General features: G+C 37.7%; 1 protein-coding gene across 3 annotated transcripts in view; it reads right to left on the bottom strand.

Annotated features, from left to right (window-relative positions):
* LRBA (LPS responsive beige-like anchor protein) overlaps positions 1-25,386 on the bottom strand; it is a 367,953-nt gene that overhangs the window by 41,281 nt on the left and 301,286 nt on the right. For all 3 annotated transcript variants that reach the window (XM_058837408.1, XM_058837411.1, XM_058837409.1), the window contains exon 48: positions 13,279-13,446. In XM_058837408.1, coding sequence (XP_058693391.1) covers positions 13,279-13,446 — 168 coding nt within the window. The remainder of the gene's footprint in view (positions 1-13,278; positions 13,447-25,386) is intronic.

Genomic DNA, 25,386 nt, shown 5'->3' with positions numbered 1-25,386 from the left:
AACTTATACACCTTACATAGGCATGTCCAGCTAGTTTTCCATGCTGCCACCTCTTGGCCCACTGGTTTAAAGATAATATCAAGCAGCCAAAATTCAACAAGTTACTTCTTTTCAGGTTGGACCCCTGAACCATTCACAGAAACAGACACAAACTACAGAAAATTACAAATCATTCAGCTTAGTTTATATCTCTTTCATTGTAAGCTAAATTAATCACCTTGCTTTTGCAGTGAGCTAGTAGGCTGCACATGGGCTGATGCCTCAGGTATTTTCCCCTAATTCTTCTTTTTCACAGTTCAGCATTCCTCAATGCTCCTTACACTTGCATTCCCTGTTCTATTTCAGCCATTCCTTATAATTTTTGAGACAATGGAATTACACTTATGCTAACCTTATTCTTACAAACAACTGTTTTTATATAACCATTAGACCATTATTAGGATGTTCTCCTGTTACAGAAATAACAAAGTCAAAACTAGAATGCACCTGAGACCTTAAAATAATTATCCTCTTGATAGTAAACATGCCATCCAAAACACTTGACCTTATTATATTTGGCAGGGCTTTTGAAACATCTGAACTCACCAAAGCAGGAGTCGAAATTAGTCTGTGAGTCTAACACAAGTCTAACACTCTTGCCCACTCTGGGATCTCCATAATCTTCAAAGAACTGGTGAATAAGTAAGTTATCAAAAAGCTGGCTGAAATGTGACATGCACACAGTGTGGTGCAGTGAGCATTTTTTGAGGAACAGCAGTATCAGACTCATGAAACATTAAAGCTCAGTAAGACCACGTGAGTCTCCTTCCTGCTGATGAGACATGCTACATTAAAATTCAAATCTGGGCACAAAAGCACTGAGGTCTCTTAAGACATGAGGCATTAGCAAAGGAACTGGTCAGCAGCCCTACCCTCTCCACAAAATGCTATTTGTTTCAAAACACACAGATTTTAAAAAGATGTGCCTAAACTTACTTGCAGATTAAGCAGCATATTTTTACTAGCAAATAGGAATTCTGCCTGCATTGAGGGTAGAAGCAAAGGAACACACAATAAAATATTCTTCAAACACAACTCCCATGAATTTCTTTTAGAACTGAGAATAGGTAAAGCAGGGAAATAATGAGTTTTAGATTTCTTAATTTCCTTGTATTTTGACTTATGATCAATACAAAACTTTCATTCTCAAATGCTCATGTTCAGCATTTAAATAGAGTCAGATTTTTTTATCTCAACCTTGAAATCTGGTATGTCTTTTAATTCCCAATGCTACCTTTGGAAACTATACACTCTTACATAGTGCCAATAGTGAGGGAAAATGAAACACAAGATATCATGCATTGATGCACAGTATTTCAAATACATTCATCATTACAAGAGCCCAAACAGATGTAGAACAAGTATAAAATACTCTACTCAACCCAACTCAATCAAGAGGCACTGTTTCCACATAGCATCTGTCAGACCTGGTGAAGCTGCTGATGAATGCGACAATGATTTTGCTAAACCCTGACTCAGAGGATCACAATTTCTCCATTTTCAGTCTTAACACAGTTTATTATCTAGCTTGAATTCATGATTTACAGTTCCAGCACAAGCAAGTCCTTTAGACTCATTAGCTTCTAGCTTGGCTAGTTGTTCTAAAAAATACGAGAGCCTGCAATTCGAGGACTGCTAGAGCCCCAAACACAATCTTTCCCTTTTAGATAACAGAACTGGGAAAAATCTATATTCATATCGTGCCATACCACAGGTAACAACGTTTTATAAACCATCAGATCTGTACACAGAACATAAAAGCACAGATACTGGTATGTGTACATTGTCTTTACTGTTGTGTTCAGAAATCCAACAGAAATTAGAAGAGCTGCTGGGTAAAGGGAACAACATTTGGACAAATATGTCTAGACATAGCGGCTAGACTTCAGAAAAAATCTTCTGCATTCCTTCTGGTTACCAAAAAAAAAAAAAAAAATTTTCTTTTTTTAGCTTCCACATTTTGTAATAACGACCAAGAGAGTGTACTAGCAAACCCAAATGGTTCTTTCCTTTTCCCAGATTGTATTCAAAGTCAATCCAGATGTCAACTCCACATTCAAGGTCTCAGTCAGAAAGATCACATACAGAAGGATGCAAGATGACCTCCCTCTGTCACCAGAAATGTGATGGTGGAGCAGGAATTAATCCCCATTCTCTCAATTTATGTAACAGAAAGAGCCACCAGATGCCACTCAGACTTTTGTTCAAGCTGTCAGAGAAAATCAGGTAGGACCAGGGAGTCTTTTTCTCAGAGATATAATTAGTATCTCCTTTGAAGAAAAGAACCTACCACTCACCTGAGAAAATACAGTAAAATGCCCATTAGTCAGAAAGTCATTATCCACTTCCCTTCTAGTGAATTCTAGCCTAGTCTGTAACTGAGCTTTCTTGAAAAGAAGTATTACCAGCATCAGTGAGTATTACGAAGAGACAGACAGCTCCTCCAGCAGTAGAGGAAGGGCACATGTTCTCACACTGCTGGAGTCCTCTGGAGCTCACAGCCATTTAGAGGACTGTAGGTAGAAATGTTTGGGAAATATGCACAAGCGGTTTCACATCTATTAAGAGCACCATAAAACTGGTAAGGCAAAACCTTTGTTCAAAAGATATTTTTAGCTTGACAAATTCTTATCACTGAAAGCAAGATGCGTGCCACAAAGTAAAACATAGTATCATTCCACATTTTATTTCGCTGTTCTCAAATACCTCAATAAAACTGGCTTTTTCCTGTTAATCATCTACAAACCCAAAATTTTGGTAAGGCCAGAATCATTCCAGATGCTACAAGAAGTAATAAAATGAAACAAGGTAAGCAACCCTTTACAGTAATTCACACAGTATGCATCTCTAACATATATAACATTATATTTCAAATGTTAATTCATTTAAAAGCATGAAAGCCATAAGCAAATTTTGTAAGTTAACATTTTTCTGATTTTACCCATTCCTAAAAAGCCTCCTAGGTCATCTCCTCTTCTCTTGGGATGTGGGAAGGGGAAAGGGGAATAGGGAAGAAAATTAGAAGAAGAAAAGTAAAGGACTTGAAAACTTGGCTTAGCTACAATGTAGTTCCTGGCCACTGTTTAGTATGGCTATTTTCAGTCTCTGAACTTACCCTCTCATCTAACTGTGAAGAAAGTTAATTCAACAGTATGCAGTACCCACCAAATACGGCTGTAAATTTTTTGGGAAGGAGGGTGATGGGGAGGTTGAACATATGGATGCAGTTAAGGTAAAAACAGATGTTTGTTACTTTTCTTTGCAGCAACACTCAGAAACTAAGTCAAAATTGCTTTTTTTCATGTTTATGTCTGAAAGAACTATAAAATTAAATATGAGGGAGGGTGGGTGGAGGGGGAACTGGAGTGAGTGTCACAGAGAAAGAATGAAATGGTCTCCAGTTTTAAACTCAAATCCTCAAATGAAGGCCCATAACTGTTTAAAAGCAATACATACACTGTTTAACTCCAGATTTAAAGACCTTTAAAGGGACTAGCTCAAAGTTGCTTTCATCATGCCTCCTCAGACACAAAACACCGAACTATCTGAAGAGTCCAGGGGCACAGCACACCCATGTTAAAATGCATGCCTCGGTCTGAGGACACAACAAGCTACAATCTCCCCATTTGCTACAAAGAGGCTGCTCTCAGTTCCTTTATTGATCTGCACCAAAGTATTCTCAGTTACTTCCCAAATCTCTATGATTTAGTTGCCAAACATTTGAAACCCCAGGTGAAATAAAAACATGCATTTTAATACATATTCTTTCAGCACACATGTCAGGGACAGAAAACATTTTGGGTTCATCCTCCATCTTTCCACCTAGTATTTGTGTCCAGAAAATTACAGCCCTTGCAAAAGTAATTACTTTGGCTCTCTGCCGCTCCTACCTCACTTTTCAATATTCAAAAAGGTTTACACACATGTTCCTCCGTGATTTCTATTGGCTTGGGTGATATGCAATTATGATTACTTGCCTTTGCCTTCCTTCCACCCAGATGTTGCTTTAGAGCATCAGAGAACACAGACTGTTTGACAGGTTTTCCCTCAGACAGGGAAGTTGAATGGCTCAGCGGCCAACCAAGGAGCTCCTTTCCCCACAGGACAGTGATTAAAATCAAGCCCCAGTAACAAGTGATCAGAAAACCCCCTCTGACCAGAGAGAGACACTTGCAACCCTACAGGAATACTCTTACTTAAATTCCTCTATGACGGCAGGAACACAGATAACACTAGCCAGAGAGCAAGCACAATTCATAACAATAGATAAAATTGCTGAAAAGAAGCAGAAGATTACAAAGAGAAGCTCTTTGTAGTACCATCTCCCTCGTTCCCTAACAATCCCCATTAGATCAAGATTGAGAAAAATGGACAAAATGCTTTTCTGACACAGGCAATGTATATGCTGGCTGACTGTACACCTGCCCTGGGGATATTGCACTACACTTGACCCAAGGAAAAAATACAGCACTCAAATGTTAGTATCATAAATTCACACACTCCTATTTTCTATTTTAAAAATAAAATGAGCAGTCCAGTTTCTTCATGTCAAACCATAAAATTATTTTTCTTGTTCTGACTTGACAAATCAAACATTTTATACTGAACCGCTTCCATATTTTGTTTTCTCACTGCACCATTCACTTGACATACCGATTTAAGAAAACTGTCCATGTTAGCTTTGAAATCTTAACAAATAGCAGGGAAGAGAATGGAGCAGACAAAAGGCTAAGGAAAAGACACTACAAAACCAAGAGTTACCTATTGTTCTCTAGGTATCATTACACCTGACTGCAAAATGTTCGTGATGTACCTCTGCTAAGCGAGCGCAATGCAGAAGGCCCTGTTGCTGCCTACTAATGCAGGTACAGCTACAAGCTCAGCACCTCAGGGTTACGGCTCCAGAGCTGAAGCGTGGGCAGAAACACTGTCAGCAGCCCACAGAGGGGGGCCTTATTAGAGCACACAAGCAACTTGGGATGGAGCAAAAAGTGTACAACCTTTGCCAGCTGCTGTGTGCTAGCGAGGTCTGTAACAAAACTGTGAGCCTTGTTATACAAAAAAAACCAACAGATACACAGAGAAATTAAAGTCATCAAACAGAAACTAAGCGTTTTTTTCTTTCTTTGTATCTTCCTTGCAAGAAATATATCTGATGCATAATATATTTCTTCTTACCACCCATCAGTTTCACCTCCTTCTGCCTGCTGAAAACACCAGAGTTGTCTGGAAATTGGTTACTGGTCTAACCACTTGTTGTTTATAAAATCCAAGCTACTACAGATATATGGAGGGGAGGGGGTCACTCTAAGCAGGATTACATTTTTTTCCTCAAGCTGTTTTAAAGTCAATATATGAATAATACATCATTCTATTCACATCAGAAGACTGGAAAAAGGAGAATAGTATAGGATGCCTTCCACCACAACTTTACAAATAAAAATAGTAACCCTTCTCTTAAACTTCATTAAGGAATTTTCTATGAAAAAAAAAGAAAAAAGCAAAGTCTTTTTGTCCAGACAAATCAGTGTGACAGTTACATGGCACTCATTAAAGCAAAACAGGAAGTAATCACAGTTTGTGAGAATACAAATAGAAACCCCTCAGGGCCGTGCAAGTTGCTCCAATCTGAATATATACATTCCAGGCATATTAAACAGAGGCACAGCCCGGCCTGGCTGCAATCTCTAGCTCACGCAGCTATCCGTCTACTGCAGCGTAATCCCAGCTGCCAATCTGAAAGAAACCAGTTAGTCAGAGCAGACACAACCAACAGAAACAAATGTCACTCAATAATGTTCAGAGGCACTGGGTTCATGGATAATTTCAAACAGTATCTCTGTCTGGAGCACTGATGTGCTCATTCAAAACACCTAAATCTTTGGCTACTGGAAAGGAGCAGATAAAAAACACTAGAACTACAAAAACAGGTCTGGTAGTACTTCAAAGAGACTGACAAAATAAAAAGGGAAAAGAGTCTAAAAAGAGAGTTAAGATCAATTTAAGGACCTGCAAATAAAACTGGATTCAGTACAAGAAAAAGCCTAAGCAGCTCTGGGATTAGTTTTTTAAAATACAACAGTTTCTGTTTCATTTGAGCACCACAACCAAAATTGCTTCTCATCTCTCTTTCCTGTAGCAGCTGAAGACTTCAAGAGAGCAACTCACTGCTTTCATTTAAAATTAATAATTATCACAGAGAAAGTAGTGGCACTGCAATGCACGATACCCTCAAATTTCAATTTCTGGCATTATCCATTTGCTCCTTTAAATAGCTAAACAACCACAAATTTTCTTATATAAAACCTTTTCTTCTGGAATAAAGCAATGAATTCCAATCTGTTAACATTCCACAGAATTTCCTAAACATTGATGTAATCTCTATTTATTAAATAAAAAAAAGCTTAATTAACATTTCAATCTGAAGGAGGTTAATACACAGATGTCTAAGTCAAAAATCCAGTGGTCTTTAAACTGAGTTCTGTGATCACCTTTCAGGATCTGTAAAAATTGTGAAAAATAAACAACTTAAAATAACCTTTTGTTAAGCTATGAAGTACATGTACTTAAACTGTCAAAACTACTACCTGCAAGACCAAACTTGCAGTTTCCAAACTATGGGTGCAACACCATCTCAGACTTTTCTACCACAACAAATGAACTTATTGTTACTATTTAATAGAATGTAGCATTTAACTGAGACTCGACTTTCAGATACTGCTCGAGGAAAACACCTCTGACATGAGCACAAGCTTTCTCACTCAAGCAGCAGCTATTTATTAAGTATAACTAATAACTAAAATAACAATTTTTGGTAAGTAAACACCACACACATCTACGGCTACAGTGGGAACACTGATGCCTGGGTTAGACACCCTGTGCTGCAATAAGCACATAGAATGAAAACATTCCAAACAAAAATGTTTAGTTTCCCAATTACTGTGAAAGTCAATACAGATACCATTTGGACAGCATAAAGAGGCTGCAAATAATCAAAGCATGTTGATGACACAAAAAAGTCCTGTTCACTTCCACACTGCTTTCAAGACTAAATGATTTGGTGTGTAACTGTAACTATTATATGCGAGTATATCTCATCCTTTCCACATAAAGAAGAGGAAAAATAAAAATAGAAAAATTTATATCATTTATATTTATATATTTAAAAATAGAAACAATTTATATCAAAAGGAGTTATTTTTGAAATATCATGAACAGCACTTTTATCCATAACTTATTTACCTTTCTACTACTCTTTCTTATTTAATGCTGGCCAACAAATATGTCAGCTAATACTGAGCAGCCAGGCACAAATGAAAATGTAAGGAGTCCAGGGGATCTCAAGATCTCTCTGGCTCTGATAGATCCACAAGACAGGTCAAGCAAGAAGAGGTGAGGGAACTGACTGCACTGAAAATTTCTACCCCTTAAATTTCAATAAAAGGCTGAGGGAAAAAACCACTCAGAGCTGAAGAACTAATTCACATGAGTTACCTCCTTCCAAAGAACTTTACTACTTCCAGACAGTTTTTTGAATCCTTATACATGAAGCATCTCTGTCCTAACTTAATTAACTCTAAAATATCTCTCCTTTTCCTGCTGGATAGAGAAGCAGAAGCAGCAGGTAAAATTGCAATCTATCCTGTAATGAAGAATAAAAGAGAACAACAAGGTCAAATATTTTTCTGGATGAGAACACAGCTGAATACTTTTCATGTCCATTTGTAAGCATTGTGGTAAGTTAAGACAAAGGGCAATAAATCCCCATTCATCACATCAAACTCCAGGCTGAATGGAATCAAAGGAGTGCCACACCTCCCAGATATCACTGTAAGCACTTGCTTATGCTTATTTTGCTCATTTACTCCAACACCACAAGCAGGTCACAGTGTGAGAAGAGATGTGAGAACTAATAGGTAACTAACATAAACTGGTGTCAGGAGCAGCGCTCCTATTATTTAATGCTCCTTTCACCAGAAAGAAATACTGCATTCTTTTGTGGGAGAGTCCTGATGCCCAGACAAGCTGATTTCATTGAGCAGTGGTACCTGCCCCCACAGGAGGCCCTGCCTCTGTTAGACACTCCTGCTGTGGGTACCACCCAAGGAAAAGACCAAGGCATGAGCTTGGATGCATCTACATCTCCTTAGCCATTAAATCACTTCCTTTAAATTCAGCCTTCTTAATTCCAGTTCCATATAAGGGTATTTTAATACAGATTTGCAATTAAAATGAGACCAATGTTAAACATTTATTTGGCTTTTCCCACTGTTCCTGTGCTGTACAACCCCAAACATGCCATCTGTGCAGCACACTTCCAGCCAGAGATAATTCAAAGATAGTTTCTATGGTACTTTGAATGTTGCCTGCATGAATTTGTTACTTACCGAATACAACACATGGAAATTTACTGCCCTGTGACAGTTATTTTATAACCATTTTATCCTACATTTTAAAACTCATCACAGCCACAACAAAGACTGTTGCCCAACCTGCTAAATCTAGACTGATCATTTCCCCAACTATTTAGTAAATGTTAACTATGTTATAAATACAAATTGTGTTTATACTCTGTGAAAGATTCACTGTTGTCAAGGTCCTCCAGCTGAGTTAGAGCTGAAATATGCTATTAACTCCCACCATGACCAGAGCTAAAGGAGAGGCCAAAATGCTTTCTCTGGGATATCAGATCTGCTGCTGCTGTCATGAAGCTGGGGTCATGTAAACTAAGCATCCTTGTAACTTCTTTTGGGCACAGAAATCTTTCAAACTGTAAATACTTAAGAATAAGTCTTATTTTATTTTTCTATCTCATAAGAGATAGACATAAGATGTATAAAACTATCCAAAGATATTAATCTTGAACAACATTTAAAAGTTATTATCCACAAAATAATTTATCCCATATGCCTTAAAATTGAAAATAAAAGAATTATCCTTTACATACATATATATAATCAGAAGTGGCACATTCAAATAACAAGCCAAATGCTACGTCGAAGCTGATTCTTCATAATTTTTGAAACTCCTCAGTTCATATGGAAATGAAATACCATCAATAGAAAAAAAAGTGCCAAAAGAATGGAGAAAGCTTGCTTCCTAATGTTAAACAGACCACTTTCATGTAACAAAAAGACACTTTCTTTCTAGAAGAAGTACAAAACAACAGAACCATCTAAGGCTAAAAGCAAATCACTTGATGATAATAATTTAATGGAGCTTATTTTTATGTTTTTAGAGCTATTATTGTTAATTTAAAAATTATTAGTCTTCCTTAATCGCTGACTTCAAAGATCATATCAGATGGCTTTGTTTTGTTTTGATTTTTTTAGAAGCGGCTTTTTGATAAGCATGGTAAAAAATTCAGAGTGGTTCCTGAAGGGTAGGGAAGTACAAACTCTATATACAAATACAATTTGAACTTCCTGTACAAATCAAGGATGCATTCTCCAAATAATATTCTATCTTCCTGCTACTAACTTTCTGTTCTTTGCCTTTATCCAGTGTTTACACTAACTACATAGAGATATCAGTGGAGAAATGAACTTTAAGTAGTAGCTGAGGGCAGCCCTCATTCACAATGATCTTTTGTTATGCTAAGCCAGAGACAAGAGGAATTTCTATTCTTCTGACCAACACTGATGAAATACCAACCAATCAGTCCTAGATACAAATTATTTTGTATGGATTGTGCTTCAGCTCCTAATCAGTTACTTGCCTGAATGACTTAGATCTAATTCTACTTTTTCCCCCCCCCTCCATTCTTGGACAGCCATGGCAAAAAGAAAGCAGAATTTTTGATAAGAAGGTGCTGTGAATTCTCTCCAGAACAGCTGGATGACATTTGTCTGTGCTGAATGACTCCTTGCCCCTTCCATCCAGGCAAAAAAAAGAGCCCTTCCACAGCAGATCTTGTGATTGGGAGTTCCACAGATCAAAACGTGGTCCTCAAGAGCAAGTCAACATAAGGTAGTGACACAGCAGAGCTCTGCTGGCAAATGCAGCATTTTCCACCAGAAAGATATTTACTGCTTGCCCAGGGAACAGCAACTTCCCTCTGCAGCTGCCACCTCCTTCAGCAAGTCACACAAGGAGCAGAGTCAATGACAGCACTACCAAAATGCTTGGCAGGGAAGAGGAGGAGGAAGGAGTGGTGTCTGCAGGATAAGCAGTGCACCAATATGACAGCAGGGATACTGGATCTCTTGCCTTACTTCTCCAGGCTGCAGTTCCCTTCCCCCACTGGCTGTGACTCAAACCCTTCTCTCTCGATCTACTCCCCTCCCCCTGAGATTTGCCTTTGAATTATGCAAGCTTTGCACTCCCCAGGGTTTATCTGCCAAAAGGTAGCATGTGGCCCATGGTTTGCATTTTAGTTTAAAATTTTCTATTATGGCAGTCAGATCCTTTCAAAATACTTTACTTCCTTTATTCCCATAGGCAGAAAGAATGGCAGGAAAAAATTGTTCACAGTGGTATAAGAGGATGTAAAAGTTCTACGTTTTCAGTTAGAAAAAAAAAAGAATGCTGGAATATGGTTTTAATCAAGTAGTTTTCCTTCCTAGACGAGTACTTCCTTCTTGTAATATATATAACCTGACTGCATATAAAAATAAAGGTGCCAGTTGGAGCCATTTAGGAGACCTAAGGAAATTCTGCATTAACCTACACCCCTCCACTCCTCAGTGCCTTCCACCATTGTTCTGTGTGTGGCCTCTTTGATGAGTTAGGTCACCAATACCCACGCATATATCTGTGGAGATACCTCAGAAACACATGCATCATAGGCCTCTCATTGCTGATGTGGTCCAGGCTCAGCACTATCTGGGTGGGGAAATGGCCACAGTTTAAGCACTTGCTATTATTCCCATATGACACCTAAAAGCCTCAATAACTTGCAGCTCTCAGAATATACAGGAGCTTCTCTTTGGTTTAGGTTTGCAAATAAAAATACTTTTTGTGCTACAACTGTAGCAGGCAGTATCTAATAAAAAGATACTAAGTCTGAGGTGCTGTGTCTGCCTAAAAATACTCTTAATTGTCCACATCAGAAATTCATTTGGGCTCTAACCAGGAATTTGGTGGAGAAAAGAGGAGCTATTTTCTGGCAAGCTGACTGAAGGAGAAAAATGAATGCTGATTGAAGCTGCTTGGCAGCACAGAATGTTAGCACAGGTCCTCAGGGAGAAGGATCAGCAAGCAGAAAGAAGGTGAGGCCGTCAAAGTTGCATGATAAATTCATTTAGCACATAGATAAAGAATGATTATGCACATAGAAATAAACATAGATTTTTCATTACTTTCATCTCTACACCTATGTAAAACCAGAGTAAGTCACCACTGATGATGAGAGTCATTAAATTTCTGGAATATCAGTATTGCATCAGAGTTGATCATATATGCCATTTAAAATTACATATATGCATTTAGATAATAACGAATATGCTTTACAAAATACATGTAAATGGCAAGGCATACCTAACTAGACAGGAGTTAAATTAAAATATTCCATTGGGCCAATCCTTCAAGCAACTCAGAACAAAAGTGTTATAGGACACCATTCATTCTGCTGCCTGCATTCATCAGCGTGTATTTTTGACACCATGAGTAGTGTTTCAAAATTCTGTTGCTGCTAAGCTACTCCACTGTTTAGAACTCAACAACACTGCAATTCTCCCTCTCCTGTTTTCATTTTTAGTCAATTCAGACAGCACAGAACAACTCAAAAATAAGAAACATTGTAGCAAAGTACAATAAAAATGTGACAAATTCAAAATACTTGGTAACAAAGTGAATGCCTCTCTGAGATGATCCACTCTTCCAAACATTTGTAACTTCACCGGTCCTAATTTTTTTTCAAGTAAAAGAAATCACAATAAATGAGATAGAAGAGCTTTTCAAGAAAAAATAAACCTACACAAAAATTGTGTGTGGAGACTGTTACTTTCACTAGTGTTACTTCAATTATTAGTTTCATAAATAAAGGTTCAATGATCATTCATTTAATAACAAAATTTAAAACAAATTCCACACAATAACCAGCCAACATTTCAGCTCACACTTTAACCAAACACTTCAAAAGTCTAATAAATACTCCTAAAAGGTAAGGATAATTCCTTGCCAATGCAGAGTGAGCAAACACTATCAGTGAACTGAAAACATGTCTCAGTGAACATCTACTAAATGACTCTTGGTTCAAAAACTTTTCCAAATCCAAATGATGACATTTTATCTTGCAAGTCATGTGTCTCAGTATCCCTTCTCTTAGCTTGATTACAGGTATTTAAGTGCAACACATGTGTTCTTGGTTTAAACAGAGTAAGATGCAGTTTGCATACTGATTGTAAGTGATGTAATGACAACACTGAGCCACCACTTTGATATTAAGCCAGTCCTTGTGTCCCCTCTAACTAAAATAGTTGATAACATTCATATTGCTTTGTATTCATGGACTCAGAATAACAAAGTACTGTTTACATTTATTCTATAATTAATGTACTTGCAGATAAAATTGCTACCAATATACTGTCTGAAGAGAGGACATAAAATCATACAACAATCTGTTCTCATCCCACTCTGCCCTGCCCTTTTTAAAATAGCTGCTTAGGTGGTGGAGGAGGAACCTTTAAACCAACAATATTCTGTGAGATACTTTGGCAAATAGATTTACTGAATGATTCTGAATCTGAGTAAAGGTACTGATCTTTCCAATGGTGACATATTTACTTTTGCATCTGAAAAATACAGGCCAAATTATTTTAACTTGATAGCAAACCAAATTAAAATATCAGAGGCTACAAAAGCCCAATGTTTGATGCTTGCTACATATGCGAGACTGCACTTAAAGAGAACTGCTAAAAGTGCAAGACTAAATTCAGAAGCACAAGCCAGATCGAGGTTGCTCATGCCACTGAGATCCAGTATTAAGGAACAGTATCAAGGAAAAATGACTGAACTCAGCAGCTGAAGTAATCCTTCAACATTTCTTTTTATATTGGCATCCAGCTTGGGCTGAAATCCAGGTGCACAAAGTTTAAGAACAACTTGCATCCTTGATCTATTAATCCTGCATACTGTGACAACTGGTTCAGGCACCTTGCATTTGACTGGCCTGTGGCCAAACCACAACACAAAGAAATTAAACATTCACCAGAAGTCTTGAATAATGTGAAGCCTTTACATTTTCAGCTCCGCAGTGGTTAACGAAGACTTTTCTGTATTTCTAAAGTACAAACTTACCTCTCTCAGTACAGAATCCGTTATTGAACTTAAATTAACAGCTCCTTCGTAAGTCAAATAGTAGAATACATTCAGGGACCTAACAGCCTCTGGTCCTTGTTGTTTGTAGCCAAAAATAAGATCTATCCACTGGTGAAGCTGGCAGGAAACAAACTCGCTTTCTAATGCCTGTGAAAAAAAACCACACAAAAAACACAAACTTGAGTTTGCCAGATAGTTATCCTTTGGTAGTAGCAGGAGCATTTTTGTTTTATAGCACGCAAAATTATCTTCACAAGTCTAAATACAGAATTGATAAGAGTATTTTAGATATTCTATAGAAAAAAAAGGTAAGCCTTGCGATAAATGCCAGAGTCTCATGCCCTATTTCCCACTGACTGGGAGACTTCTCTTTTTAAACTGTAATAGTGGAAATATGAAAAAAAAAATAAAAAAACATTAAAAAAAATAAAAAGCAGCAAGTGGAAAGCATTTGTGCATTTACACACAGCTAGGCTATGTTTCTATGCACTCCCAAGATGAAATTGTGTTTTCCTGTGTGATCTGCATGCTGAATAACAACAGCAGGATTATCTGATTCTGACAGCCAGAGAGAAGATTGATAGAATTTGGGAAACGGGACTAACTAACTAGGCATGTTAGGGTAAAAAAATTTTAACAGGCTGGACATATCAAACTACCACCACTGTCATGTGGCTCTTGTGTGCAAACTTATACAGAAACCATACAGAAGTACTATGCTGAATGATTCAGCTATTTTTCTGAAGATTATATCCAGTTACAAACCAACCCCTAAGACAGAAGCATCCAAAAAACACTACATTAAAAGGTAACCTAAAAATCATTGTCATCTAAAGAGTTAATTCATGTAGATTAAATCACAATCAGGATTTGTTTTTTCTGTTTTATACAGAGGATTCAATGTATTTCTGATTTGAATTACCAAATGAAAAAACAAACAAATATTCTCTTCATCTACCAAAATGAATGGCATTTTCCTTGCAACGGAAATTCCTAATTTTGAGCAGAGGAAGTTGAAATTAATCTGAAAACCAAGGAAATCACTCTGCAATTTGCACACAAAAATGATGGGTTTGTTTCATTAACCGATGCCTGAAAACAACATTTAAATTGACACATAAAACCAGCAATTGTCTTAATTTGTGCGGTGCACTCCACACAAAAGCCCTAAATATGTTCAAATTAGAGCAAGCTGCTTGATTGTCACTGCAGTCTCATGTCATATTAATGCATGACAAACATTAAACCATACACTTAAATGGCAATTTATATCATTTAAATGTTTACTGCCACACCAGATCATCACTCATTTAAATGTGACTTTCTGACAGCTAATTTCAGTTAATTTTCCTCGATTCACTTAATTAGAACTTTCAATCAAGAAAAGACCTGTACATATCTTAGACATCATATCATTCTTTTTTTATTATTACTTTTATTAGGATACTGAATTGCTGAAAGCATTCTTTAAAATGAATCACCACACAGTACAGTATCTGTTTGAATGATCACACAGCAATACCTTACAACATATAAGCTTAGGACATTTTTTTTTCTTAATTTAAAAAACACCCAATATTTAGACACAGACACACAATTAAAACTATAAAAAAACACAAGCAGGCCAATTAAAAATTAATGATTTCAAAATTGTTTAATAAGATAAAACCAGTCAGGAGTCTCATGAGTGTCCATAATACTGCAATGTGCAGCCATAAAATTCTACAGGGCTCAGCAAATGACAATGCTAAGAATTGATTTTCATGCTATTTCACTTTCAAAAAAATACCCTGGAACATACTTACTGTTATCATTATAACTATTTAATGCCAAGAAAACGAGAATGTTAGGAACTTGAGAATTTTTTATAGATACATACATAAATATTCAGCATGTGTTGAAATTGTTGATGATCTCCTTTTATACAAAAGCTAGATTTTTAATGAGTCATATTACCCTCCCAAAGCATCTGGACATGAAGAACTAAAGGAATATCAGTGCAAGCTCCTTAGATTAATACCTGTATAAATGTGTTGGGTTTTTTTCCCTTTAGAAAGCAAAACTAAAACGCTTTGCCTTCTCAGGGAATGGTTGGGAGCCATCCTGATCTTACTTCTCTTTTTCAAATTTGAAGTTATTTTACTTTTGAAAATTGTACAGATTTTAAAGCAGAATTATTTTTTTTTTCCTTTATTAAGCCATTTTAAAATCTTCTTAGCTGACAAATCCCAAGTGAAAGGGATAACTGAAAACCAGCTACAGTCAGCATTAGGACCTCAAAGGAGAGACCAAACAAATTCAAAGGCCAAGTAAGCTTGCCTGGTATTTCAGGTTCACAGTTAAGCTCTTGGTTAGAGGAAAGTGCTTATGCTATGACATAATCAATGGGGGAACAATAACTAACAGCTTGTATAATGACTAAAGAACAGACTTCCAAGGAAAACAAGACCATGTGCCGGATAAGGGTGATGCACTTGGCAGCCACACTGGTATATTTAAATACCGGTTCTCCTTAAAAAAGCATCTGATAGATAAATAAAGATGTTGCAATTTGCAGACTTACTTGGTTGGAAAAAAGAAGGGGGTTTGCCTTGTTTGCTGTTTTTAAGTATTGCTGTTAGCATTTGGCTCTTGCAAACCTAAACCAAGCCTATCGATGGTTCAGCATTTAGATTACTTCAGCCTCACATTCATTTAGGACAGGCAGTGCTCACTAAGGCTCGAGTTAAACCCGACACACAGCCATGGGATATGAACATCCTTCCATCCTGCTCCTGGAGCAAACCAAGGAACTGCCAGCATCCTCAGGGCAGAGTGAGCACACTGTCCTCTGAGGGAAACGTGTACAGAAAGGAAACCCCCAAAAATGCCCAGCATACATAGCAATATCCAATCTCATTGAGTTACTGTAAAACAAATCAGGGACTAATGTTCAATTGTTAATGGATCAAACAAGCCCAGGGAAAGGCAGCCACATGAAGCCACACACAGATTGTCAGTTCTGTCCACAGGGGACTCGTACATTAACTTTGACAAACTGTCTTGGGGCTGATACCTGTTTCTTTAATGAGATCTATTAGGCAGAGACTAAAACACTTGAGATATGCTAAAAAGTACAGTATACAGATGTCAAACACAAACACCTATTAGTAACTTTAATTTCTCTATTCCCAAGGAAGGAACATTTCAGACACATCAACGAATAGAAGCTTTGATCTAACTAGGAAATTTTACTTTATTCATAAATATTTTTATGAATGCACAATCTGATGTCACTAAATATGTGCAATAAAAACTATCTTGTCGTGAACTCTGAAATTCAATACTTCATTAGCATGTTTTTCTGTCCTGTTCTCTGAAAGGATTGAACAGAGAATAATTTACTGCTGGCAACCAGAGACTAACATCAGTCTAATACTAATACAAATTATTTGGTAGAACAGGGATGGAACAACAAAAAATATAAAAACAACAGGGATGGAACAACAGAAAATATAAAACTAGCAGGCAGGGAATGATTTTTCCTTTTTCCAGTATAGATTCTCTAAAGATTTATCATGATATATTTTCCCAAACAATATTATACCTTTGGAATCAAGATTTGTATCTTTGAAGTGACTACTATAGCTTTTGCCCTCTACTTTTATTTCTGCTTTACATTTTATGCAGTGACATACAGCATATGAAGTGATGTCTATTAAAAATGATTATACACCATGCTTGAGTTTGGGATGTTCCAACACTGAAATTAGATGAAAGGTTTAACTGCATTTTTTTCATCAGCACAGATATATATTCATAGTCAAGCTATTCAGAAATAAATGACAGACTTACTTGCCTTATTCCTATGCTGATTAAAGCAAAGTAATTTTGAAGCACAGCATAAAGCATATGTGCAACTCTTACTTGAATGACAGAAAAGGAGTCCGACCCATACAAAATGTGGTTTATGAAATGCTAAAATGAAAGGAGAAACTTTGATGTGAAACCAACACTGCTTGTACATGAGTAATCTTTCCTATTTATTCAATTAAAAAAAAAAAACAAACAACAGCAACCAAACCAACAAACCTAGGAATACACTTCACCAGCAAGTAAGAAATAAATCTCAAGTAAACAAAAAAAGCCTGTTACCTTTAATGGACTAAACATTAAAATTCTTCTCTGGAAGAATTTTCTCTGAAACGCTTAAAATGGATTCCCTTATGTTCCACTTGAAAAATATTTATGTATGAACAGAAAAGCATGAATTAGGATTTCACACATTTTTTAGCGCAACCACAACTTTCAGGTGAAAAATACTCTTCTTGGACATGACAAAACACGCACATAACTGCAAAAGCAGGTATTTAAACTAAATACGTGTTCTGGCTTGAAAATACGTGTGTGCACATCCATTCAAAAGAAAACCCCAAATCCACAAAACTAAACAACTAGAATGATGTTTGCAACGTTCAGGCTTTCAGACACAAGTTGGTAATGCTGCCTTAACATTGATATATGACCTTTGTAAGTTACAATGAAGAAGGCTGGTTTTTTCAGCCTAATTAGAACTGTTTCAAATTTTCCTGCTAAATATATGATAGAAAAGTCCTTTCAACTTTTTTTTTTTATTCTAGAGTTTCTTTTCACGTCAACCTTGTTCCAATCAAAATATGTTTTGAATTAAATTATTTTGATTCAATATGGGGATCACATTTCACTTCTAAGATTTAAAGTTCGAAAAGGAAAAGTTTAGGCTGTTCAAACAAAGCAAACGCAGCCACTTTGCGGAAAGCTATTCACATTTACCAAGACTGACAAATTGTTTGTGTGCACCATTAGGTCTAGTTTCTGCAATAGTTGCCAGATTTCCTGTCCTCCTAATAACATATTAACTCTTCAAGTGCTGGCTTTATCTTTAGAGGTTTCTCAGTAACCTCCAGGATTTAAAAAGTAAATTACCAAACGCGCTTTCACTAGCAACACTGTTTGGTCACAGGGGTAGACATCTGAGAATAAAGACATAAAGTTATTAGAAAGATACAGAATTCAGGCCTGCCTTGAGGATATCAGAAGGAAGAGGAGAGCAAATGTACTGAGTAGAAAACTCCATGTTCTGCATGAAGTAACACAAATTTCAAATGGATGAAAGGGACATCAAAACCATTTACATGATTGGTGGTTTTTTACTTGGTAAGTAACTATTTCAAGAAAAAGCATTTGGTTTTACTTACTGTATTTTACAAATTGTTTTAAGCATGAAATACTTAAGAAACTGAGTATTACTTACAGAAAAAAATTAAAATAACTATTTCATTTTTCCTTTGTGTGTACTCCAGAAACACACTGCCAATTCTTCATTACTGTTGTAACAAAAGTGGGTATTTTACTTTATTTCTCTGCTTGGTTAGTGATACCAGGATGAACTACTCTGGAAAATACTGTCCTAACAAAGCATTTAACTCAGATGATTTACAGAGGACAACTGATCTCACAGAAAAAAAAAAGGATATCAGCAATTTGAGAAGCTCAGACACAGGAGATCTCTGGAAGATTAATTTCCCCTCCTCTGTTCCTTCTTCTCTGCATTTAACACAGAGCTATTGACAAAAAAGAAAATTTGCATGATAGTGTAACTTACTGAAATTTTGTGGCAATGTATATTCTGCATGAGGAGCATGTAAACAAAGAAAAATATTTTGCAATGCAATGATTCAAATTCCTATCTGAATTAATGCCATTATCACCAAAATAAAAGTAACATGTTTAGGCAAAAATCTTAAGCACTCTTTTACCTTGTGATCATTTCTGTATTGAGTCTACAACAGTAATTTTGTAGTTTAAATTGAAAAGTCAGACAGGTGTTACACATTTTATAAAATGAAAACTGCATTTCCTTTTATATTTGGCTTTATTCTCAACTGAAAGTCTATTATTAGGTGCCAGGAATAAAATATTTCAGTGAATATGAAAACTTGCATTGGAGCATTTGTAGCTACTCTTTCCATCAAGGGCAGTGATCATCTTTAAAATATTTCTCAGTACCTCCTTGATAACCTGTAAATTTGAGAGAAATATTTTAAGACAGAACTGCTACAATCTTCTACGAGCAGTTTATGAACAAAACAAATGACGCATTTTTATTCTGAAGTTTCAAAGTTTAGACATCTACCTGAGGTGTTGCCTTACCTCAGCTGTTCATAAATTCATGGTTGTTACAATGCTAACTTTCCTCACAAAAAACAAGAGTGAGTAAAACCTGTGTCAGCCAACTGGCTCCAACAGTAAATAGGTGCTTTCCAAAAGGCATCACAAGAACTGCCCTCTTCCATCCGGCTGGCTTCTTCACACCAAGAGGTAGAAAAGGTACAGAATTGGTAGGAACAAAAAATTATCAAGAAGTATTTATTACATTCCCCTACATGAAAAATTATTTATAAAAGCCATAATTAATTGCAGTTTTGAAATCACACAAATGGCCATCATTATTCATAACTTGGATAATACTGCTATATCTGGCTGGCATCTGTTCTTCCCCAGAGACACACAGAACATCTAACTGTGACTGTCCATAACCATTGTTTACTACAAAGTTGGCTACAATCAAGTATTGCTAACACCAGGAGATATTGCTGAGTTATTGACATTTTCAGTTTCCCCCACCACATCCACTGTCCACACTTAAAGTGTCTGCTATGCTTTTAAGAGGATTCTCTCCCACAGAAAAGTCATCAACATCCCAAGACCAAGACAGGGAATGAAAACTCTCTGAAAATCCTCACCTCCCCACACCAAAAGAAGGTAGGAAGTTCCCTCCTCCCTGAAATTTAGCAATTCCTCTCCCAGTTCCTCCAGCACTTGTTTGCATGAAGACTGACAGCCTGGATCTGGAACCTATTACCCATAGAAGCACAGACTGTTAACCACATAGCTGACAGTTGGCTCAGTCAAATTAGTTCAAATGAAGTTTTGTGTTTAAAAAAAAAACCCAAACCCCAAACACCAAAATCCCACCAGACAGGACTGCATTTCACCGCGCAGTTCTGTGCACCAGTTGTCTCAGCATCCCACACCGCAAAGATAACCTATGTTTCCCCTCAGCAGTCTAATGCAGGTCCCTGCATTCCAACTGCCTCCAACACTTCAGCTCACTTGCATTACTTCTAGCCAAGGGACTTCTGTGTGCCACTTCCTTGAGCCTTGTGACCACAGTCAAAATGTCAAGTGCTAGCAAAGATAAACTGAAAGGCCGGAGGACGCCACACCTCTGAAAGGATGGTAAACAGTCATTCAGCTTTTTATGATACAGGTTCTTTCCCTTTAAGAGAAAGGTGCAAACCACACACCACGAAACTTCAAACCGTGCAGCATTTGCTTGCCTTTGAGGTTGTATGAGTTTTTAAACACTGAAGCTTGAACCAGACCAAATTCTGAAATTCAGGAACGTACTATAGTACTCTTAGCAGTGAGATTTTAGCTTGCTTACATTTACTGAGCATACAGGTAGCATAATCTTAATGCAATAAACAAACTCAGTGACTTCAGCAAAGGTCGTGATGTTTTCGAAAGCATCAAAAACATGAAATGAGCTTGCATCACTAAAATGCAAAAAAACATATTTATGTGAACACAGACAAAGCCACACTTGAAATGGCTTTCAATTAAATATTTAGGCTGCCACTCCATTGAATCCTCAAATTTTAAGCCTAAGCATATTGTTTGGTTAATGACAGCACAACACACTTCAAACTGTGAGAAACTGTGAGTGATTTTTTAATGTATTTTACATTTAAACTGCTTGTACATTTCTTCCTTCCCTAAGACTTACTCTGGAAGCCCTAAAAGAGAACTGTTGCTTTATTTTTGCACTCTGTTTCAGCAGCTTGCAGCATTTATGCTGTGCTTTGATGTGTCAGTTGTATACCCAATTCACAAGAGCTGTAATGATCAACAAGTATTAGTGTGCATGTAAGAAGAGACAGAAATGGTTGCAAACACATGGTCTTCAAATCACTGCAAACAGCACAAGCAAACATCTTAGAGGAGTTGCAGAGACTAATCTAATTTGTCTTTGAAGCCAGTGGTGGGGGGCAAAAAAATACTCCAGAAAAAGTTGTTTAAGATTAGGAAATGGTATGACAAAAGGTCAAGGAATTTAAAACACAGTTTAGATGCAAGTCAGGCAGAAAAGTAATTTCAATTTTGTCATTTGATTTGCCTGCTAATTTACAGAATAGAACTATTCTAAAGCTTTTGCAAAACAGAACACAAGATCTACAAAGACAGCCAGGGTACCACATCTGAATAAATCAAACTGCTACAAAAATAGGAAACAGCACTATATCATCACATGGAACAAATGTGTAACTTTTGGGGCTGAGGTGGCCAGCTAAGAACAGGATTTGCTTGCTTGAGATGACAATGAACAGTAAAACCCTGATCTCTTATAAAGCCATTCTGAAGGGTTGCCTTAGGATGACACTACATGGTGTGTTTGGCAAGTACATCAAATTCCTTGAAACTGGCATTTAATTGCAATGACAAAGGAGAATCCTCATTTTACTTTGAGAATGACAGAGAAAGGAAGAATTTGTGCAGCAAGGACATTCAGCATTTGAGGGAAAATAATCAGATTTGTGGAATATACTATTTGGAAAATGAAATGCTCATTGCAAACTTGCTTAAACACAGCAGGTTCCCATTTAATATCTTGTTCTGGTACATTTGCATAACAAGCTATCCAAGCTATTGGAAAGCCTGGATCCAGACAAACTGGTGCTCAGGGTGGCTCACTTATCAAATACCTGAGGCAAAGAGCTCCCAGTTTCCAGGTTAAGGAGGACACTACCCCAATTCTGACTGTGTCATTCCCTGTTCCAGTGAATCAATTGGGTTGTCTCATGGTCCCTGAGAGGAGGTTGGCTAGCACTGGAATTCCTAACAGAACAAAGAGCTCTTAGGTGTGAAGTGGAGTGAAGTTCAATGCTTGAAAGAAATGAAACTGAAAATGAACTGTATTTATGAAATTACTTCTTAAAACATCCATCTTTGGAAAACACAACATTTCCGATTTTTTATTCTAATTTCATGATGTATTGCATGTTGTGTTTCAAACAGCTTTATTCATAATGCTTTCTTGTAAATAGAGTAATTTTTTCTAGATTTTATTCCCTTCTTTCACCTAACCAGCCTCAAATTTCCACTGACAGCTGTACACAGAAAGACAAGTGATATATTGAGTATATTGAGCATGCTCAGGAAACCAAGGCATAAACACCTCCAAGTGCAACAGACAGTCTGCAGCCAGTTGAGAGCAAACTTTTAATAACCTTTATATTACTCTGCCATGAACCGTATTAGTGGGAAGGGCACAGGAGATGAATACTATGAACATTCAGAGGCTGAATGCTGAAAAAGCATATGGTCAGTTATCAACATTTTTATTAATTACATGTGCTCACATTATAAACTAAATAAGATGCTAGAGAACTCTAGAATTTTCCCTTACATTAACAACATAGCTTTTTCTTCATAGATGTGTTAAAAAACCCCTAACATTTAGAAATAAAACAAAAAAATACTGTAGTAAAATTATATTTAACTCCCATCTTCCAAATAACCATTTAATTTAGAAGCTGAACTCCCAGGGGCAGCTCTTGCTCTTTAGAGGGAAAACAAGCAGCTATCTATGATGTTACTTACCAGGATGGGAAAAAAAAAAAAAGAGCTTACAAAAATACAAAACAAGAAACCCTCCAAAAATTATGTCATGTTTTAAAGCAGCAACAACCAAATTAAAAGGTTTTAATTAGATAACACTCTAATAAGCCTGTGGAGTGGCATGCAGCTCTCTTACCCAGAGGATGATACGCATAACACCACTGGGTTCTTGTTTCACCAGAGCTGTGAGGGACCTTGTGGTCCATTTACTCAAGACTTGGGCTCAATGATCCTTGTGGGTACCTTCCAGCTCAGAACATTCTGTGAAACTGTGACTTTACCCAGAAAAGTGAAAGGAACCCACAGCTATACAGTACCACCACCTTCACACCACAGGGCACTTACTGCTGCAGGTACCTCCTCCAACCTCTGTCACCTCAATGTCACTTCAGGTACCTCCTGCAGCATCTGTCACCTCAGGTGTGGAGGTGCCCTCCAACCTCTGCCACCTCAGTCACCCTCTTCAACCTCTGCCACCTCAGTGCCACTGCAGGTACCTCCTCCAGCCTCAATCACCTCACTGCCACGGGCACCTCTTCCAGCCTCCATCACCTCAGCTTTGCCCTGCAGAGCATATGGAAAACCAGTTCTGCATTTTCAGTTCTCCCCGTTATTTCAACTACCCCCAGGTGAGCACCGAATAGCAAAAACCCCTTTTTGCAGCGTTTGGAAACGCCGCGAGTTGGCGGGCGGGGCAGCCGGCGGTGCCTCCCCTCAGCGCGGTAAAGCGCCGCTGCCGGCGGAGGCCCCGGCGGCTCCGGGCCCGTGCCCAGCGCCGTGGCCGAGGCTCCGAGCCCCGTTCCCGGCCAGGGAGGGGTTAAGGGGTGCGGGGACGGGGGTTAAGGGGTGCGGGGACGCGCTGGGCGGGGGAACATCCCCGGCTTTAACGAGGCGCTCCCGGGGACCCCGCGGCGGCCCTCAAACCTGTGCCGCTTCAAACAGGGCCACCCCGGCACAGCGCGAGGGTGACTGGAATAAATGACCGCAGTAATTAACTCTGATTGGGAAGCACCTGACTGGAAAGGGAGACGAGGAGCCGTGCGGCAAGGGAAGCTGTGCTTTAGTGCCGTGTTTGTGTGCGCTGGGAGAGCGCTGCCTTTCAAATAGGTACGTGGGGGCACTAATGAAAAGCAGCTCTCCGCCCAGGGCCTCCCCATTCACTCTCAAAGGGGCAGAGAAGAAAAGCTTCAAAGTAGAACTAATTTACTTCATCCAAACCCGGCTCTGGGCAGCCCGCAGTTTGTACTGACACCGCGACAAAATACTGCACTAAAAAGAAAAGGTCTTCTCTTTTCAGAGGGAGGTTAAACATTTTAAAAGCACCTGCAAGCTGTTGGTCTGATTTTTTTGCCTACTTTTTTCGTTTGTTTGTTTTGTTTTCGCTAGGTTTTTTTTAAATTTAGTTTTATTCAAATACAGCTATTAAGGCCTTCATCAAGAAAAGCAACCTTTCCATTTTCCACACTGCCAAATTTTATAAAGCCTGAACACATTCCCTTCCCTCTAGTGGTGGGAACTTTACTTTTTTCACTGTGAAACCAGCAATTACATTTTTTTTTTCTTTTTTTTTTCTTTTTTTTTGATGGGGGCAATAGAATTGGCAATCTCCAGCAGCCCTTAGGCAGAAAACACATTTGCTGTGCCTGGCTCTCTGTGCCATGCTATCTTGCCACTTGATTTTACAAAGCAGAGTTCCAAGGAGTGAGGGCATTACTGCCTGCTGTTTTACAAGCAATCAGCAATTCATTGTGCCAGTCCCGTCCTGTACCTGCTGAGTAAATGCTTTAAAAAAGTTCCACTAACCGCCCAGCAACAACTACAGTATGGTAGCAAAAGCAATTCACCAAATGTTTATACTGAGCCTCTGATTTATTTGACAGCTTTACACCTTCAAGACATGATATAATTAAATGTTTTGACAATGAAACAAAAATTGTATAAATTAGAAAGTCGTTAAAGCTGTACAGTATCTAAAATGAAAACATAGTGCGTCTGTAAAACGTGATTTCTAAAATGCTTCTATAAAATAGACAAAATGTATTTAACTTTTTTATCCTTAGACTTTCTGCTACTGTAATAAACTGTTATACATCTAAAAAATTCTTAATTTAATCGCTCTATGAATGCCATTCCAGAAGAGTACAAATGCTATTCTGTATTATTTTAGAAAGACAAACAAATCATAGCTTAAGCAGAAATAGTAGACCCAAAATAAGACACTTTTTAGAAGCTAAAAGACTAAGCATTACCTTAATTTGTGTCAATTGCTGTTATTTTGATTGTTTCAAAATATAAATCAACAGCTGCCGCAGTGTCTTAGGGGACAACTAGCAATGCTGTGATTTTTATCCTGCCCCTCCAAGGCACTAAGTTCAAGCCTCAGAC

The sequence above is a fragment of the Poecile atricapillus genome, chromosome 4 (assembly GCF_030490865.1).
Source record: "Poecile atricapillus isolate bPoeAtr1 chromosome 4, bPoeAtr1.hap1, whole genome shotgun sequence".
NCBI classification, from domain to species: Eukaryota; Metazoa; Chordata; class Aves; order Passeriformes; family Paridae; genus Poecile; species Poecile atricapillus.
Note: the sequence above shows the minus strand (reverse complement) of the source record. Positions and strands in the feature narration are given on the sequence as shown.